At 53.3% G+C, this 19,540-nt stretch overlaps 1 protein-coding gene across 1 annotated transcript in view; it reads right to left on the reverse strand.

Annotated features, from left to right (window-relative positions):
- Positions 1-2,316: 2,316 nt before the first annotated feature.
- Positions 2,317-19,540, reverse strand: part of DTX1 (deltex E3 ubiquitin ligase 1) — a 99,023-nt gene continuing 81,799 nt past the window's right edge. The window contains exons 3-9 of the mRNA XM_019506705.1: positions 15,043-15,104; positions 14,450-14,611; positions 11,894-11,955; positions 10,170-10,328; positions 9,496-9,657; positions 8,922-9,011; positions 2,317-7,982 (exon numbers count right to left, since the gene is read on the reverse strand). Coding sequence (XP_019362250.1) covers positions 7,758-7,982; positions 8,922-9,011; positions 9,496-9,657; positions 10,170-10,328; positions 11,894-11,955; positions 14,450-14,611; positions 15,043-15,104 — 922 coding nt within the window. The 3' untranslated portion in view covers positions 2,317-7,757. The remainder of the gene's footprint in view (positions 7,983-8,921; positions 9,012-9,495; positions 9,658-10,169; positions 10,329-11,893; positions 11,956-14,449; positions 14,612-15,042; positions 15,105-19,540) is intronic.

Below are 19,540 nucleotides of genomic sequence, written 5' to 3' on the forward strand. Positions count from 1 at the left end.
CCCAGCCTCCTGCTCAACCTGCTGACTCAAGGTGTCGATTCGAGGTAAGAAATCACCTCTTGTATCAGGTGACACAGGAGAATGGGGAGGGGGAGAGTTGCTGTGCATGTGTGGAGGGAATTGTGCCTTGGGGAGGGTGGAGGCGTGTGGGTCTGTACATACTGCTGTTTGCCCCTGCTAAGCCAACAGCAGTGTACTCGGTGTCCTGGTGAGCTCTGTCCTGCTCCCACGCGGGTGCGGTCTGGGGGAGCCCAGCTCTGCCACGCAGCTCCAGACCAAGCTAGTTGCTAGGTAGAAGACAGAAGATTTATATCCTCATCTCCTCCTAGGGACATGCGCGGCTGTCCTTTCTGGGCGATTAGCCCGGCGTTAGCAGCAGCCCCTCTCTGGGACCACGGCTCAGCACAGCATGGAGGATGGATTTCTCGGATCTAACCCAGGCATCCTGCACCCTGGCAATGACACAGGGGCTTGAGGAGGCAGAGGGTCAGTGCCTCCAAACCACAGACCAGGGTCAGATATGGCCAGTGCAGAAAAGCCCGTGTGGGGGAGGAGCTCTCCCCCCTTTCCCAGCAAGATGCTCTGGCCACAGGAATCATCTTGTGAGCTCTTCCCCCCCTTCAACTGTCTGCCTCCCTGGAAGCCTTGCCTCCCATCCTGGAAACACTGCTCCAGGCCCTGAGACACCTGCTCATGCTATGATCACTGTGCTTCCCTGGGTAGCTGCCCATAAGATGCTACTTACAGCTTTAATGAGCACCAGCTGGGTTGCTGAGCAAGAGACAATCCAGCAAGTCCTGCAGACAGGCAGGCACGGCCGGCAGGAGCCTGGTTCTGCAGCATCAAGCCCTCAGGTCAGAACCCACCAACCCTGACCACTTCCAGACTTGGCTACAGGGAGGAATGGAGATTAATGCCAACCCCAGCAAATTGCTAGGCCCCTGGTGCTGCTGGGCACAGGTAAGGCATGGATTGAACATGGGATTCAGCCCCGCTTCAGGAGTGATCAGGACCTGGGTCTATGAACTCCCAGCAATGGGAGGGATTATTGGCAGGTTGTGCCTGGCTGATTCCCTTTGCACCCCTTAATTCTAGGGGTGCCAATAGACATGGGGATGGTGTGGAAAGGCTGCAGTAGCAAAGCCCTTTCTGCCATCATGAATAATACAACACCAGTACTGCCTACCTGGATCCATTGCAGGTAACATACTGCTGCTGTTTGACCTGGAGTGCTTGCCACCATCCCCCTAGGAGAGACTTCGTGTGACCCATTGCTTAGCACTGGCTGCTCTGGTCAGGACTGAGGCTCTCTGGTTTAAGGGGATGAATGCTCCCAGTTAAAGTCACACTGATACCAGTTTAACTGCACCCAGTTTGGGGCCTGTTCTTGTTACTTCAGTCTAAAAATCCTACCCCTGCCAGCACAAAAACCAGTGTATGAACCCAATGGCATGGCTGTACCGCAGTGGGGAATGCAGACACACCCAGGCTAGCTTTCAGTGAGCCAGTGCAGGCAGTGGAGGAAGCCTGGGCACAGTGGCACAGAGCTCAATGGGGGCAGGACTTACCTGTGCAGTCATCTGGCAGTCACCTTGCACAGAGCTCTGTGCTGCTGCGGACAGACTACTCCAAGCATCTGAGCAAGCTAGATCAAGCAGTATAGGCAGATATGAAGAGGCATTGACTGTCCCAGGGGGTGCATCTACATGTGCATTAATGCACTTTAGTGGCTGCACATTAAATCTAGTACTTTGCTAGTACTCCATTGTGAGGTACAGTACTAGGAAAATGCGCATTAGCTTGGCTTAATGCACATTAACTAAAGTGAACACTTTTTACGTGATGTTTAATGTGCATTAGCCTATTTTAGCATGCATTAAGTAAAAAGCATGTTTTTTATGTGATGCTTTAATGCACATTAAAATAGGCTACTGCACATTAAAGTGCACATGCAGACATGCCCAGGAGGGAGCTTAAATGAAGCAAAGCCTGGGAAACCAGGAAAGTGACTTGCCAGAGATGGCACAGTATATTAGTGGCAGAGTCAGGAACTAACCCAGATCTGAGTCCCAAGCCAGCACCCTGGGCACTGGCCTGACAAAAAGATGGTGTGCTCTGCTGAATGACACTTCTTGGTTCCAATGAAGTCTTACAGGGCTAATGCAGAAGGAATTCAGGTCAGAGAGAGGGAATTAAATGCTCCTTTCTCCCTTCCTTCATGCCCTCATTCATGCTTGCAAAGGACCCTTGAACCAGCATGGCAGTGCAGAACTGAGATGATCCCTTAGCCTCCAAGACAATGAAGAGGCTCCATCAGGCACTTCTGGATTGCACATTTATTTAATAAGTTGTAAAGACACCAACACATGCCGAGCATGAAAGAGGCGATTCAAACAAAGGAAATTACAAAGCCCTTAAGGATGCCCAGAGAGGCCCCGTACAGAGACCAAGCCATCTTCAGGAGTTAGATCCCAAAGAGCCACCTGGAGCCCACAGCTCCCAGCATGCCTTGTTCCCCTTTGATCCCAGGAGCATAAGCTCAGAGTGCGAGATGCTGGGAACCGGGGTCTCCACAGACCACCTCTCAGTGTCCAAGACACCCAGCTACAATCTCCTCCATTTTGATTAAACCAGGCAGCTGTCGCTCTCCCACTGGGTTCCCCAAGTAGATGCTCCCCGCATTAACTGGTTCCCCTGGCTAGGGAGAACCAGTAGGCCAGGCTGGGTGCATTTGCAGAGCAGTTCCCATGCAGACTCCCCAAGTGGAGTGAGGCCCTTTGTAAAGCCATTTGCCTGCTATTGCTGCAAGGGTGGGGACAGCGACCCCCCCACCAGGCGAGAGGGACATTTTCTGGGTACTGGGGAGGTGCTGATGACCCACAGAGGCTGCCCTGAGGCATGAAGGGATGCTACATTCAAGCCCTACCTCCCTCCTTGTCTACTACTAACCCCCCTCCCTTGACCTGCCAGCCTCCATATAACAAAAGGGCTATTGGAAGACCCATCTGCTCATATGGAGCAATGGAGGTGCAGGGGCTGTTGGGTGCGTTGCAAGCTCCTGGTCCAGCATTTGGCCTGTGCACTAGGCAGAAGTTGCGCTGATGGGCTCCCCTGACACCGGGTGCCACCTCCTGGCACAAACCACTTAGCTAGATGGGACCTCATGCAGGACATGGACCAATGGGCTTTCCTGCTCAGGGGCAGGGACTGCTGGGTCAAGAAGAAAGACTCTTCCTACCACATTGCTACCTCAGGCTTGGCCCCATCGTCATCAAGGAGAAGGAGTAAAGCAGTCTGCAGACACACACACACCTTTTGTGCCCTCACATCTCTGCCCCATTTCTCTCTCTCCCCACACCCCCCACACAGTTTCTCACCCCCCTGCATTTCCCTTTCTCAGATCCTGCCTATCTCCTCTCACCACCCTCCCTTCCATGCCTTCTCCACTTGATTCTATCACCAGGATGGGCCTTATCCCAGCCCCCCACCCGCCAAGCTGTACTGACCAGTGGTGCTGGGCTGTGAGCCCTAGTGAACCCCCAGTGGCATGCACCAGCCTTGGAAGAGCCGTGGAGCTGAGGCTATGGGGGCTGGCTGTGCCCAAGACATCAGATCAGGCTCTGGGGCAGGCTGACCACACCCTCATGACCCAGGAACACCAGGGGTTGGCGGTGGGAACTATTTGAGGCTGGCTTCTTCCCCTCCAGCAGTAACAAAGCAGATGCTCTCCTGGGTGGCAAGGACAACATGTACCCTTTCATGGTACCTTCTCTTATTGCCCTGACAGGTTGCTGGGCCAGTGGCACTCAGGGAATATGTGTGTGCGCACGTGTGCATGCATGCATGCATCCAGTTTGTGTGCACACGGTGTGATTATATCAGAGGGATATCTCCATATGCAAAGTGTGCACTGCAGTGTTCGCTGTGAGGAGGGGTGTTCGGGATGGTATTTGCACGTGCAGTATGTATGAAGAAGTGCATGTGTGTGCGTATACACGTGGCAGATGTGGAGGAGCAGTTATATATGAATGTGTCAGGCTGTATGGTGCTTGTGTGCACAAGATATGTGCAGGGATGTATGCATGTGTGTCTGTTCACAGTGCATAAGTGGTTTTGCCTGTGTGGTGTGCATATGTTCATATGTGTTTCTACACGCACTGATGCATGTGGTCAGAGCATCTGTGTGCATAGGTGGTATCTGCATGTGTATTCCACCAGCTGCTCTCTGTCCCCAGGATAGGCCTTTTTGTATGTTCCCCCAAAGCTGCACTGTCCCAGCTGAGTTCTGAATAGGTGGCTTGGTACGTACTTGGGTTCTGCAGGCCTGTCAGACAGAGGGTACCATGGGGCGGGACCTATTAAGCATCCCCAGACATTGCCAGAGCACAGGACAGTGCTGGCTTGACTGCCTCTCCAGCATGGCACTGTGTGCATGACCCATGCTTCCCTGCAGAACCCTGCATCCACCTGGAAGGGGGATCTGTCACCAGTCACAGCTGCCACTGAGGGCATGAACTGGTTGCTGAAAGGTCAGAAGCACATAGTCCTCACAGTCACCATGTCATTGCTTTGGTACCCCATTGCAGCCTCAGATTTCCCTCTAAGGGAGTGGAGACTCACAGCCAGCTCAGAGTGTCCAAGACAGCCACTATGACAACCACAAACAGAGGTCAGGCAGCACCAAAAGGTGGCCGGTCCCTGAGCTGAGGGACATTTGGCTTGGGAGTGTGCCCTAGGCAAGGAAGGGCCCAGTGGCTTCTGGGAACAAGGGAAAGAGGAAATTTCTGTGGAGAGACTGGGAATGCAAAACTGGAGTGGAGGGCGGGGCATGGACAGACATACACATACCCTGAACACATACCCTGATGTAACTCATGTCACTTGTATACCCTGTAAATGACACTGGGTTCAGGAGTAGACAGAAGGGCAGCTATCATAGAATAACTCAGACAGTAGGAACTATTACAGCACCTTGCAATTCAAGCCCCTGTGTAGTAGCCTATCTGCCTTGAGCAAACAGCTACCCCAGGACAGGCCCAAACAGATGACACATACATAAGTGTCACTTATACCAGGAAAGATTTACCCCCAATTCTCTCAGAGATAATTCTCTAGCAGTGGAATGCAAGTTACACTGCTGTAAATGTGCCATCTCTCCCATCCAGATAGCAGTAACAGGTATGAGGGCACGTGTGTGAGACCAGGTGATAAATAGGATGTGTTTGTGCCTGGGAGAGGATATGCAAGACACAGTGAGTGTACCAGCAAGACCATGCATGAAGGCAGTCAAGGGAAGAAGCAGGGCAGTGTATGTGAGGTGCTGTGTCTGGGTGTGTACATGCTGCTACTGCTTTTTACAGTCAACAGGCTGTGTGAGAGCAGGTTGTGTGCATGTGTTGGTGTTTGCCTGACAGGGAGGAGACTTGCAGAGCACAGCTTGGCCTGCAAATAAGAGCCCTCTGCTGCCTCTGGCATCTCAGGGAAACCTGTGTGTGTCTCTAGTGCTGCAGCCCACAGACAGCTCCCTCCTGCTGGGAAGGGGTGGAGGTGCCCCCAGGTGGGAACACTGAGCAGGGCACTTGGTTATCAACCCAGGAGCAGAGAAAGATGGGAGCTTCCAGTTTCCTTTAAGCCCCTGTCTAGACGCAGAAGCCTGGCACTCGATATTGGCTCAGCCCTAGCCCCCTCAGACAGCCCTTTGTTAGACCCCAGTGCCTGGCACTGGTGGAAGAGGCAGGGGGCTGCCTCTGTTAACAGCCACAAGTACAGCCCTGCCAGAAGAAGGACAAAGAAGGGAACACAGCAAGGAAACAGGGCCTCTGCTTGTGCTCATGTCCTTCAGGACAGCTTTTCCTTTGGCCCTGCCTCACCGCTCCCTCACCCTTCTTCACATTGCTCTCCTGCAGATGCATGTCCAAGCACCATCGCATGCACACACACACACCCATCCAGAAAGAGCTGAAGAGGCACTGTGCTCTGCTTCTGCCCAAATGCCATAGGGACACCCTCCCCTCCACTCCCAGATGCCATCCCCCTCTCCCCCCACCTCCCTCTAGCTGTTTGTGTAGGCTCCAGCCCAGTGGGGCAGCTCGGCCACGCAAGACATGGAACCTTGTGTACGGACTACAGGCAAGCACCGTGTGGGGGAGCCACATGGGTGCACATGTGGCCATCAGCCAATCAAAAGGAACAGGGAATTTTAAAGGGCTGTCATCAGCCTGTCTGCACAGCAAAGGTCATGCTCCTTCCTCATTACAGCCCTAGAATGGCAGCAGGTCCATAATAACACTTGGTACTACTTACATGCCACTTTTAATATGGGAGCTCAAAGCACTTAAATAGGGAGGGCAGATTCATCCCCCCTGTTGCAGCATGGAAAACTGGCACAGTGAGGTGAAGCAACTCACCCAGCGAGTCCATGGCTAAGCCAGGGCTAGACCCCAGGGCCCCTGACCAACTCTCCCCTGCATGAATCACAGCCTCACCCACCATTAAACAATCATCACCATATTGGCACCGTGCCACCTGTCACAGTGTATGTGCTCCTCTGGGCATCCCTTTAAATCCTCAGCAGTAAAAACCAAAAGGGCCAGTGAATGCATCTGTCACTCACCAATGACAGAAGCAGGGCTGGCTGTTGATTGCTGTTCTGCTGCCTTCTCTCAAAGAGGAAGGGAACTGCTTCTGCCTGGTTTCCATGAAGGGCTGTTAGGTGTTTAGCATGTGGTACACAGGGCTTGGCTGGCTGGTGTACACACAGTGCAGAGTGCAATTATTATGACCCTGCCGGTTTGTGAGCTCTGTTGATTTCAGAAACTTCAGTACACAAGGGAATGGAGGGGGTACTGAGCAGAGGACTAGGAGATCCAACAGTGGGCCAGACTGACTTCAGTCCAATAAAGCATAATCCCTTCTAAATCAACCACGGCAGGAGCAGAAACAATCAGCCTTCCTTTCTCCATCTGTGCCCAGCAGTTCAGTTGGATGAAGTTCCAACACCCTGCCAAATTCCCAAGTCCGGGTCCCTATTCCCACTTTGTCCTTCAGAGGCAGCAATGACCACAGGGGGGCGGTGGGGAACAAGATGACTGAGGGGAAATTATGCCAGGGGGCACAGCAGGGGGCTCACCCAGACAATGATGGCACAGACCAGAAATGACAGATGGTGGCAGTGGTGGTGCAGGAGAGACCTGAAAGTGCCCTGTTGGTTGTGTATATGTGTTCTATTATATATAATATAATGTACAGGATAATCTTAAAGATATATATGATGCGTGTGTGTGCGCGCGCACACGTGTTTGTGTGTGTGTGTGTGCGCGTGTACAGTCAAGGCAGAGGGTGTCCTTTAACAGGAAAAGTCTCACAGATCACAAGAGTATTATAAAAATAATAACCACCCCACTTTTGGTCACTCACGTGACTCCTGCCTTCAGCCTGCTGCTCCTTGATCAGGAGGCTCTGGGAGGGGAGGGCACAGTATTGGTTATATAGAGGCAGAGGGGCAGAGAGCGCTGGCTGGAGGATGACGAGCAGTTCTGGGGTGCTCCTCAGCCCCCCTCTCCCCTCCCCAGCATTGTGGTATGGAGGTTGATCAAGGTTGAGGCAGCAGAAGCAGAGGGAGAGCTCTTGGAAGGTGAGGCAGGCTCTCAGTCGTGATGGTGGACGGATACGGAGACACGCACGCACACGCAGGCAGGCAGGGGTTGTGCTGCCACAGAGCACGCTGGCAAGGGACAGGGCAGGGCAGGCCATCCTGCTCAGTCCTTCAGGTTGGCCTCTGAGACCCCCTGTGCCATGAGCTCAGCCAGGACATTGTCCAGGTAGTTGGGGTCAGGGTAGCCGTGCCCGGTGAGGTTAGACCCGAACTCTGTCTTGTGGTGGATCTCGTTCCAGACCACAGTGTCGGACTCGCCTGTTGTGTTGGATGTGCCAATAGTGAAGATGAGCCGCCGGTCCCAGGCCACAATGAGGAGCTTCAGCACCTGCAGAGATGGGGGAAGGTGACATAACTGCAGGGCTGAGGCCCACCTCAGCCTGCCAACACAAGCCAAGCACCTCCTGGCTTGGCAGGATTCCCTCAGAACCCAGCTTTCTCCCTCAGGTCTCAGCCGGTCCTCTCCAAGCAGGTGTTTGTTCTTTCCCCTGCCTGGCCATGGCACCACAGGGAACATCATAGGGCATTGCTCCCTGCTTGATAGGGGCAGGTCTTCCTCAGGACATTTCTAGTGCTGGAGAAGCATCTGTGCCACATCACAGCAGGTTTGACCCAGAGGAACAAGTACCTCTGCTAGGGAATGGTACCAGGACAGGAGCTCACACTGAGCATCCTCTGGAGCAGTGGACTCCAAATACAGTACTTCCTTATGTGGGAGCATGGATACAACCTCTGCCTCAAGTCCTCTCCCTGACATGGAGCCAAGGCCCCTGCCCTGAGCTCTCTCCTTGCCTGGCACATTCTGAGTCCTTTAGGCCCAGAGCCAGGTAAAGACAGTGTTACCAATGTGCCAAATGGCCAGATTCTGCACAGCCCTGATGTGATTTCTGTGAAGGGGGCTTGACACCTTGCAAGACCAAGCCTGAAGTTGAGGGTAAGAGGTCTGACACCCTGCCCCCTGGAAAGACCAGCCCAGGCAGGGGCTGCTGAGGGGCTTCCACGACAGGAGCCTTCCCAGCATCCACATTGCATATCTGAGTTATATAGCCCCATGTGCCAGCTGCTGGGTTCAGGGAGGCATTGTGAGGTTTCCACAGTGGCTCTACCAACCCCTTTACCTGCTCCACAACAAGAACCATGCGCACTACAGCGGCTGTCAATCTCCACATAATAATTCCCCCATGCACCTCCTGAAGAGCGGGCTGGCTCTACATGAGGTAGCCATGCTGAAGGGGGAGGGAGCCACCCTCTGCTGAAGCCCACTCACCTTCCTGCCTTTCTCATTGTCGGGAAGGTAGCAGTGCCGTGGGAAGCCTCGTGCCGTGAACTTCTTCCCGGGGTTTGGGTGCTCTGGGCCCTGGCAGGGAACAAAGCAAGTCCTGGCATTTATACCACATCAAACACAAAGGCAGCCCACCCATTCACCACCCCTCATGCATGCTGCTTATGGGCACCAGCCACCGGAAGAGGCCAGGAGTGAGATTCATTAGCCAGCTATGACTTCGGGGCACAGTGAGGACAGAAAAGCTGAGTAAGATCCTAGAACAAAGCCATTGAATGGGAGTCTCCCTGGCACAGATTAGGCATACAGGTGATGGGGTCTGCCACAGACCCATTGGTATGTCTACTGGGTGTTGAGTCTGAGGTATCACGCTGGCAGCCACTGGCAAAAACCCGGACCTCTCATCAGTTGGTTTCATGGTTAAGAGCAATGAATTATGTTCATCCCTATGGAGAATCTGCATAGAAGAGGGCAGTTCCCTGCTGGTCTGGCCTAGCCTCTTCTACAGAGAAAGTTCCAATGGGAAACCCAGGAAAGCAGCGGTTCCTGGGCAGCTTACCTGAATCCCGGTGGGGATGTCATAGATAATGCGGATGGTTTTGCAGTCCGTGTAGCCCGGCAGTGAGTGGGGGATGATGTGGAACTCCATCTTCCCAGGGGGCTGGGTCCCAGTCTTCTCCCCATAGATAGCCTTACAGGTTGGGCACTGCAGGCTGCCATCCTGGGATGCACAGAGGAGGTGGTGAGAGCAAACGGTGAGAAACGTTACTCACCCAGACAGAGACCTTCCCTGCCTCAGAAGGGACACCTGGAACATGCCTTTGGGCCCAGAGAACAGTTGCTCACACATACCCCATCCCAGCTGTGAAAACAGACTACAGAGTCACTACCCAGTGTGGATACCTCCATGGCAGCAGTCACACTTCCTGGGATGCCAACTACCCCCCATGGGGGCTGTTCATAGCTCAGGGCCAAACTCAGCCGGAGTGTGAGCTTGTTGAGCTGGTGTGAGCTTCTTGTCAGTGCCACGAATGGTTTGACCCACTATCTCCACTACAGGCCCAGTTCTGACTGGGAGAGAGGGTTGGGGTCGGTGGGTGCAGTGACCAGGGAGGGGGAAGATCTGGAAATCAGGCTGGGCCTCAGATGGTCCCTTCATGTCACAGTCATGTCCACTACCCACCAGGCCTCTCTCAGGGCAGGGTAGTGGCTCTTGTCCTCTGTGGCACTCACCTTGTTGCCATTGTTGTACATGGCGACCAGACAGAGCAGGTGATACATGTGCCCACACTTGCCCAGTTTGCCCACCAGCTCTGGCTTCACTCCCTTGTGACTGAGGACGCCCTCGTAGCCAGATGAAGTGACCAGCCTCTCCATGCAGATGGTGCAGTCCTGCCAGGCAGACAGGATGGTGATTAATGCACAGAAAAAGCTCCAACCAGCCCATGGGCTTCACAGAGGCAGGCTGGGCCCAGTGCTTTTCCCCTGCCCCTGCCCTTGCCCCCAACCCTGTGGCCTAACCCTGCTGGCAGTTTTGCATCAGCTTCCTCTGGCCTGAGGGGCACCAGGCAGCTGATTTCAGGCTGCAATGGCTTCCTAGCCTCTGGGGACAGTTCCTTGGTCTGGCAAATCTGCCATCCACCTGGCCTGTCTCCCTCAATATCTATCTGCTTCTCCCAGTGCCCTTCCTCTCTTCACTCATCCTCTCCCAATCCAGCTTTCTCTTTCCCTTTGGCCTCTCTCCATACACCTTCCCCTCCCTCCAATTCCTCTTGTTCCAGCTGCACTATCTCTGCTTGCTTTGGGGTCACTACACAGGGGAGCAAACAAAATAACTAACACCCAGCTGGTCCTGGTTACCTGAGTGGGCCTGACTGCTAGATGCCTAACTACTTTCAGCAGTCCCAGTTGCCTGCATGGGTGCAGATGCCTGCTTAGGCTTATAAGCATGCGTCCCTGGCTAGTCTTGGGTTGATGACTTCTTGTTCTTGCCTGTTGGTTCCTAGGCTTCACCCTGCCTTCTGAACTCTTGTTCCAGACTTTACTCCAGACCCATGTTTTCTAATAGCTGGCTCCTGGCTTACGGCTTTAGTTTGGCAACTGTCCATGTTCTGGTCCTGGATGATTACAGCTGCCTGCTCTGGACCCCCAGGCTAGTGACTCCAGTCTGGATCCCTGCCTTCTGTTCCTATGCCCCATGCTTGCAGTTCTATCCAGAGTGATCACCTGTGTCTTGGACCCTTGCAGACCTCGACCTCCTGACCTGCCTGCTCCTGATCCCCTAATTCCTTTGGGGTCAAGGAACAGCTCACATCCTAGCTCTACCCCTGGAAAGAAGTGAGGGGCTCAAGTACTTGGCCCTGTGGGGCTGTCAGGTGAAAGAGTTCCCCTACCACCTGTCTCCCTCCAACCCTGGTGTCACGCAAGAATGTGGCAGACAGGAGTGAAAACGTCCCTCACTGAGGCTCACAGCAAGCCCATGCTGCAAATCCAGGCTCCCATCTCCTCGCACACTACCCAGATTAACCTTAACTCTGCCCTACCAGGAATGCAAACCTTATGTTTTCCCATTATATCAAGCATCTAACAGGGACAGTGGTAGGATGGGCAGCATTAGGAAGGTGTGTGCATGACAGGAAGGCTGGTGCTCAGTATGGGGGTGCTAGAAGCCTGTCACTTCTTGGGGACAGTTAAGGGTATAGAGTATGGCAGTGGTGCATGGGGGAGGTATGTGGGAAAGGGTACAGTATGGTGGGGTCCTTATTGGTGCAGCTTCATGCCAGGAGTGTTATGAGTGTAGCTGCCTTCCCTGAGCTTTAGATTGACCCAGGTAGTCATAAGCACTTAGGCTGTCCCTCAGAAGAGTTGGGTCCAGGTTGCCTTAGGAAACTATAGAAAACCTAAGTGCCACCATCAGTCCTGAGGGCCCTCAATGTGAGCTGGGACCAGGCACTCACCTCATCGGGTGGGTTCTTCACCTTCTGGATGTAACGGCGCACCACATCTTCAGGGTTTTTGCCTGCCATGGGGAGAAACAGACAGTTGGATCACATCTGGAAAGGGCCAGTCTCAGTCTGACTCCAGGCTGGGCTGGCCTCTGTCAGGGGGGCAGCAAAAGAGGAGGTCAGGATGGGTGGAGAGAGAACAGGTCTGCCTCAAGCCCCTGAGCTGGAAGGAGGAGATGGGATCCTACAGGTCAGGGATGCAGTATGTCAACCCACCTCTGTGTGATCAGCTGGGATGTCCTTTATTAACCTTCCCCATCAGCTCTACAGGGTCCACTGCTGGGCAGTGACCACAGTGACTCCAGGACGGGGTCCCAGGGGCTCAGGAGGGGATCCCAGCCCGAGCCCTGCCTGCTAGGTAGAAGTCAGACATTCTCTCTGTGCCAATAATTTTCTGGAGAGAATTATTATTCAATTCCCCAGCCAGGCTAATGCAGAACTGTGCTCCTAGTAGCTGCATATAGATTACAGCTATGGGGCTGGGATCCTCCAGGACAGGCACTGCAGTGACAGATGTAGCCTGAATAAGATGTGGGTCATGGAGCGTAAATTTAAACAAGCTGCTGCTTCCCATCCCCCACCCTCCCAGCAGCATCACTCAAGTAGACTAAAACCAAGCAACCAATTTCTGAAAAGCTGCTTTTTTCCCCTGCATGTGACTAGCCTCCTGAAACACTTCCTCCCACCAGCTTCCTGGGGCTACTCAGAATCTCCATGAGGTCAGTGGCATTCAGCATATATGACTGGTTAACTAGACCACATGGTACAGATGATCTAACCCTAATAAACAGGAACAATAGCCAGCTGTCCATTGTGGGGAGTAGATTCTCTTGGAGCTCAGGGCATGTATGGGGGAGGTGGTCCACTGCTTGCTGTTGTTGGTCTACTGAGCCTTTGATACCAGTGGCAGGGGTCAGTTCATCTTGGTGTCCTGGTGCACTTTGCCATGGACCACAGTGTGAATCCAAAAGGCAAATGCCCTGTAGCCCATGCACTGGGGGGACTCGAATTGGGACTTCACAGACAACTGCTCTGGAAAGCAGTTCAAGAAGCAGTGCCTATGCCTCAGTTTCCCTCTGTAAATTGGGGGTAATATTCCTTCTTCCCTCCCACCCCTTTCTCTACCTTGTCTATTCTGATTGACTCAGTACATGTCTGCCTGGCAGCCATGCTGCTGGGGCCACTGGGATGCTACCTCCCTGCCATGTTGGGGGTGGGTCAATCCACAGCCCCTTTGCTGTGATCTGAGTGTAAGGACATTCTTTACAGATTTTAAGGCCAGAAGGACAATTATATCCTCTGGCCTCCTGGATAGCAGCAGCCACTGAATTTCACCCAATAGTTCTGTGTTGAGCCCAATAACTCATGCATGGCTAACATCTCCTCCAGAAAGGCAGCTAGCGGGTGTTTGGAGATAGCTCATGATGAAGAATTCACCACTTCCTGTGGAAGCTTGTCCTAATGGCCAATCAACCTGGATGTTACAAAGAGATATGCCTTGCTTCTAGCTAGGAAGTGTCTGGCTTCAGCTTCCAGCCATTGGCTTTTGTTCTGTTTTTTTCTGCTAGACTAAGCAGCTTGTTAGTACCTGGCCTTTGCCCCCCAGAACAGCGCTGGTGCACTCTGATCATGTCAATAAACTAAGTGGACAGAGCTCTTTAATCTTTCACTGTGGGACATTTTCTTTAAATTATTTTCCTTCTGAAAGAACAACGGTGCTGGGGGAAATCATTGTAAAGAGATCCTATCAGGGCCTGGTTTGGGGTGCTGCTGTGTCCCCCAGCCAGTTCCCTGACCATAGCCTGTACTTCAAAAAGCAGTTGGGCACTATGCCCCTTAAAAAGTCAGGGCCAAGGCTAGGGGTCTCTCTGGGAAATCAATGGGAACAAAAGGGAAACAGCAGTTGGGCATCTAAATCCCTTAATATTTGACAGTGTCAAACTAAATGAGGGCCCTTGGATCCCATGGAGCCTTTTCTGTACATAACATCCCACATCCTTTGCTGCCTAGTCCCAGATAGTTGTTTCATGAGGAGTCTCCCAGGTGGCACCGTGGCTACATGGCTTCAGGGCTGGAAAGGGAATTTTCCTGGCCACCATCCTGGTCTGGGATGGGAGACCCAAGCAAGTAGGTGCAGTGGTTGGTTAACATCTGCATTCAAATCCCACTGAAGCCTGCTAATGCCTCTGGTGTTCTTAGAGGGCTGCTGTCTCTATTAAAAGGCCCTCATGTAGTTTGACACTGTCTCTCAGATACAGCTGCAGGTAAGGAGAGGCTTGTTAGCAGGGCTATGTGAGGAGGATCAGCTGGGCAAGCTGTGGGGCCACAGTGACATGCTTCTGCAGAGAAGGGTGGAGAAAGCAACCACGCCTGGCTCCAGTTCTCAGCCCTGGGCTGTCACGAGCCTTGCCCTTCAGCCAGGCTTTGCTACAAGCTCCTGGCTGGGTCCCACCCTGTGGAGCCCCAGGGTTGCCTGGGGCCATGTGGAGCAGGGAGGCTGCCTCTTACTCTTTTTGAGGTGTTTCTTCTTGGTTTTCCTGCAGATGCCATTGATCCCAGGCACTGGCTTGATGTCACTCTTGCTCACCGGCGGAGGGTGCAGGATGGGCTTTGGGGCTCGGGTCAGGCACACAGGCAGCCCGGCAGCACACATCAAAATGCCTGTCATCCCTAGGCCATGGCGAGAGAAGCTGAGAGTCAGATAGGGTGAAAACAAATACACTTACAGGGGCACTGCGATTGCCTCCTGAGTTGGCTTTAGCCACACAATCTCCTCATCACACTCCATGTGTAGCGGGGGTACCTCCAGCAGTGAAGCGCAGACTCCCAGGCCTGAAGGACACTGGGCTCAGTATGCCTTTCAGCCAGAGAGCCTGCACTTCACTGCTGGGGGTACCACTCCCTTGGATGGCATGTGATGAGGAGATTGTACCAGCCGTAGCTAAACCCTCCTCTCTGTTTCCATCCAGCTTCACCCACCCCACTCCCACTGGCTCACCCACTCATCCGGTTGGCTTATCTACCTGGACATCTACCAGAGACAATCATCATGCTAAATAGACCCCACCTTACTGGGTGATGTGATGTCTTGCCACTCTTACCTGCCAGTGCAGGGTGGACTGGTCCAGTCCCATTCAGGTTCTTGACTGGGAGGGCAGGAACCCTGAGGCGGAGACAAAAGAAGTTCAGAAGAGGGGTTTATCATTCTGGGGGAGCTTCATGGAAGACCTTTGTGTAGAGAGCTAACTGAGGGTGTCTCCCCCGTCACCCCCCTCAGTTACACTATTGCCAACCCACAGCCCCTCAGCACAGTTCCTGCTGGGTTGAAAGGCTTTGCCACAATACAGCCTGTGCCCAGCAGGTGCCTCAGTTTCCTTTCTTCACACTCCCTGCATGTAAGCCCTGTGGATGGAAAGGCCCCACTATACGACAACCCCACTGAGGGGTACCCGCCTGCTGATACCTACTTATCTTCTACTAGCCACAGAACACTCTGCTCCACAGGCCTGATGCCCCAGCCACTAGACATGTTTCTCACTCTCTCCATCTCCTTCCTGCTGCCTGTGCCAGGTTCATAGTTCAGGCAAGGTGGGGTAGCTCAGGCTGGAGTCCCTCTGAGAGCATCAGGCTAACAGACTGTGGCAGGCCAGGCATGGATCTGAGTGAGGCACAGCAGGAGCTCGGTTGGGCATGATGGAGCTGGCAGCAGCTGGGAGAAGAGAGTCTGATCTCCTGGTGGGTACTAAGTGCTTTCCCAGGTACTTGTTCAATCAAGCCCTGTGCTTGAGCATGTTCAATAGTGCTTAAGCCTTGAGGCTGGGCTGGAAGTCAGTGAGCCTAGTTCTGGTCCCTGCGGTGTCAGCAGGTAAAATTGCTCCCTGGGCTAGAACTGCCCCTCAAGGCAGGGCAGGGGATCCCCCATACTACCTGTGGCCTTGTCATACTGTCATGCACAAGGGAAGAGGAGAGGAGGCATGTTCCCTTGCTTAGAGGCTCTCGTAACCAGCCACAGCAGGACACAAGCCAGAAACATGTGCCCAGACCTCTGGGACTAAGCTAGGAGGGGAGCTTGGGGTCAGCAAAGGTGGGGGAGGCCAGAGCTAGAGAAGTATGTGAGCATTGGCCCGGCTGAATGGAGGATGGGGGCTGGAAGTGTTTGGGGTGCTGCACAGCTGGACAGAGACTTTGGCAAAGCTGGGAGGTGACAGAACCCAGCCAGTGAAAGAGGGACTGGGCAGTAACTCAGAATTGGGGTGTGCTGACAGAGCTGTGTGGAAGGGTCAACTGTCTGGTTCAGTGCTCTGAGCATGAGACCTACTATCTCAGTGCCACTGCCCACTCAGATCACAGGGTCCATCCTACCCTGGCATCCACTGGTACAGGGCATTTGAATGCAGCTCTCAGTTCCTTCTGCTAGGATCCACAGGCGTGTGAGGTGAACAGTCCCTGTTCCTTGCTGCCCAGGGTGAGCACAGGCAACCAGAGGGGCACATGCTCAGTCTGGAATGGCAAGGGCTTGCCCTGCTGCTGCTGCAGAGCACTGCAGTGTTGGAAGAGAGTGAATGCTGCACTGGCTCCCTGCCACCCTGTACTCATGGCTCTCCAGCCATCGCCATCAGAGATGCAGGGAGCTGAAAGGAGCCCATGAGTCTGCAGTGATCCTAGCCACGTGACACACATGCACATGCTCTACATGCACACACATCTGCACATATGCGCATACACACACATAAACACCTCACAGACAGAAACACAAACATGATTTAGGAACATACAGACTCACAAACACACATACACATATCTCTCTGGGAATGAACTGACACATGCTTTCATAGCAGAGACACATCTAAAGACACACATGCATGCACTGAGAACAGAGGCAAAAGGTCACATACAAAGCTCTTCCTCCCCTGCCCCCTACACAGAGAGTACTGGTACATATACACATACACTCCCATGGCATATGCACACTTGCGTGACACACATGCACTATCAGACCAGATCAGAGACTGTGAAACAGTGATGGTGAAGCTCTACCACCTGCACTGCTTACATATGAGCAAGCCAAGATAGACAATACACTGCAGGGATGGAACCTCTTCCCAGATGACAACTAGATGAAAAGGCTCTTTCCCAGCACTAGTTCCTTGCTGCTGAGGCTGGTCTAGAGAGATGGGTTTGAACCAAACCCCACAACACACAGAGAACTGAACTCTTTACATGGGAGAGGGCATTCGAATCCAGGTTCAGATCCCAATCTGTCACCAGTGCACATATGAAAACACATACCCACACACACATGAAGCGGGTGACCGGCGCAGAGCAAAAATATCCACTCATAGCCATGAGGCAGCCCTTCCCACCCTCTTTCACTCTGTCTATACCTGGGGTCCCAAACCCCTGACTGTTGGATTTGTGCTATCAGAAAACATAGCCCTTTGCACCTCATCTATTCTGTCTAATCCAGAGTTGCCCAACCTTTTGCCCCATGGGCTAGATGGGCAGTATCAAAACCATCTGTGGGATAAACCTGGCCAGCAGGCTTGATCCAGTACATGGGGCCAGTACAGCAGGGGCCCTGTCTGGCCATGGAGGGGTATGCAGCCTGACCCTGATCCATCTGCCTGGAAGCTGTGCCTGTAGCATGGGGAGTGGGTTGGCCATGATCCAGACATGAGGCAGAGTAACCCCAATCAGAAGGCGGGGGACAGAGGTGGAGCATCCCAGTTCTGATCTGGACAGGTAGGGTGGGTTGCGGGGTGGCAGGTAGCAGCTCAGCCTGATCCAGATGGGCAGGGTCTGGGCCTGGCTCTCTTCCCACTTTGCAGCAGAGGCCCAGGTGGGGCTGGATCCAGCTGCATGGAGCTTTCGCCACTCCCCTGCCACCAAATCTTCTGACCTGTGGGAATCCCCACGGGCTGGTTGCCATGGCTCTGCAGGCTGGATTTGGCCTACTGGCCAGAGGTTGAGTACTCCTGGTCTAATCTATCCTTTCCTACCTGTCTCAGGCATTTCCAAGGCACCTTCAACTGCAGTACCTAAGCACTACACATAGTTGAAGCAATTTCTGACCCTAAGGATCTTTCCTTCCCTCTCCATCTTCCTTTGGCTGCCAGTTGCTTCTGCCAGTGTTTTTAGGGACTTTGTTGCCTAGGATGCTCTTTATGGAAGAGGTTTCAGACTGGTTGGGATTCCATCTGGTCCTATCCACTAATGAGGCCAGCTCCACCTGCTTCTCCCTCGTACTGAGTCCGAGCCGGAGTTTCTTTCGGTGCAGTAAAGCACAGCTGCCTCAGGCTCAGAGGCAGCACCATACCATCCTTTCCAAAGGCTGCAAGTTAGCACCAGTCCTTTGAATCACTATCTCAGGGGTGGGGAGAGAACCCAGGCAATTGGCATCACATGGGCATGTTTGCTGTGTTGGCCTTTATTCCTTAGGAGATGCTGTTCCAACTGCTGCTTACAGGGGATGGTTAAGTGCAAGCCCAGGAAGAGGTTGATGCAGCAACTCATCCTGAAGGGATGGGAAATGGTCCCTTTTCTGAGAGCCTCTGTCTTTTCAGTGTAGATAGTGTTCCTCACCCCACAGCAACTTATGCACCCTGATGTGGTGAGTGGTGGTAGCAGGAGCCCTAGGCACTGCAGCAGTGGGATGATATGTGGTCTGGTATCATCAGCTGAAAGCCCAGTGAAAGTTTAGTTAAGTTCCTCAAAGCACTGGCCACACCCAGCCTGCACCACTTCTTAGCTTACTTAGGAGAAGGATGCTCTTCATTTACACAATCATTTCATCCAGGTTACAGGGATCTTGGGATGTGATGGCAGACTGGCTCTAGAAGCATGAGTGCTGAATGCTGCCACCAGTCGACCCAGCTTTAAGATGGTACCTGGGCAGTAAGGCTGGGGAGTCTGAGGTGGTCAGGTGTGCTGTTGGCTACAGAAACAGGCATGTCTTAACCATGTTAGCCTGATGGGATGCCAGGTGTGGTTTGATCTTGATTTGCTTAATGAGGCATCTTGGTGCCCATGAATAATGCAGTGGTGGAGGAGGAGATAGAGGGATAGGTACCATTTGTACCCTCTGGTGACTCATAAACTCCCTGTAGGCTTTCCTCTACATGGAGCAGGGAAAATATTGGGCCTTGCAGTAGCCTGTGCCTTAAGTCTCTGAGGGTGGATGTAGAGGGGTCCATCCTACCCTACTAGGATCTGACAGGAGTGAGCCTGCAGCTGTCCAGCTTATGCTGCCTGGGTCCCTTATGCTTGAGATCTGAACTGTCTGAGCAATGGCATCAAAAGTCACTGAGATTTTAGCAGCACCAGCCCAAGGGGGGTCCCCCTTGGCTGAGGCCACAGGGAGAATGGCCACCAGCTCCTGCCTGGCTGTCTCTGATCGAAAACCTGACTCAGAGGATCCCATGATACTACACAGTGAGAGGTGTTGCTGTGTCACCACACCTTAGTCTTCCCAATAACCCCTGGGAGAGCAACGATGGGAAGCCAGGCAGCAGCTGGTGAGGCTGCTGGTATCTGGGGTTGGCCTCCCAGAGTACTGCGCTCCTTACAGAAGCTGCTCCCCCCTTTCCAGAATGAGGCCTG

This window comes from Gavialis gangeticus, unplaced genomic scaffold, assembly GCF_001723915.1.
Source record: "Gavialis gangeticus isolate Ggan-Ray unplaced genomic scaffold, GavGan_comp1, whole genome shotgun sequence".
NCBI classification, from domain to species: domain Eukaryota; kingdom Metazoa; phylum Chordata; order Crocodylia; family Gavialidae; genus Gavialis; species Gavialis gangeticus.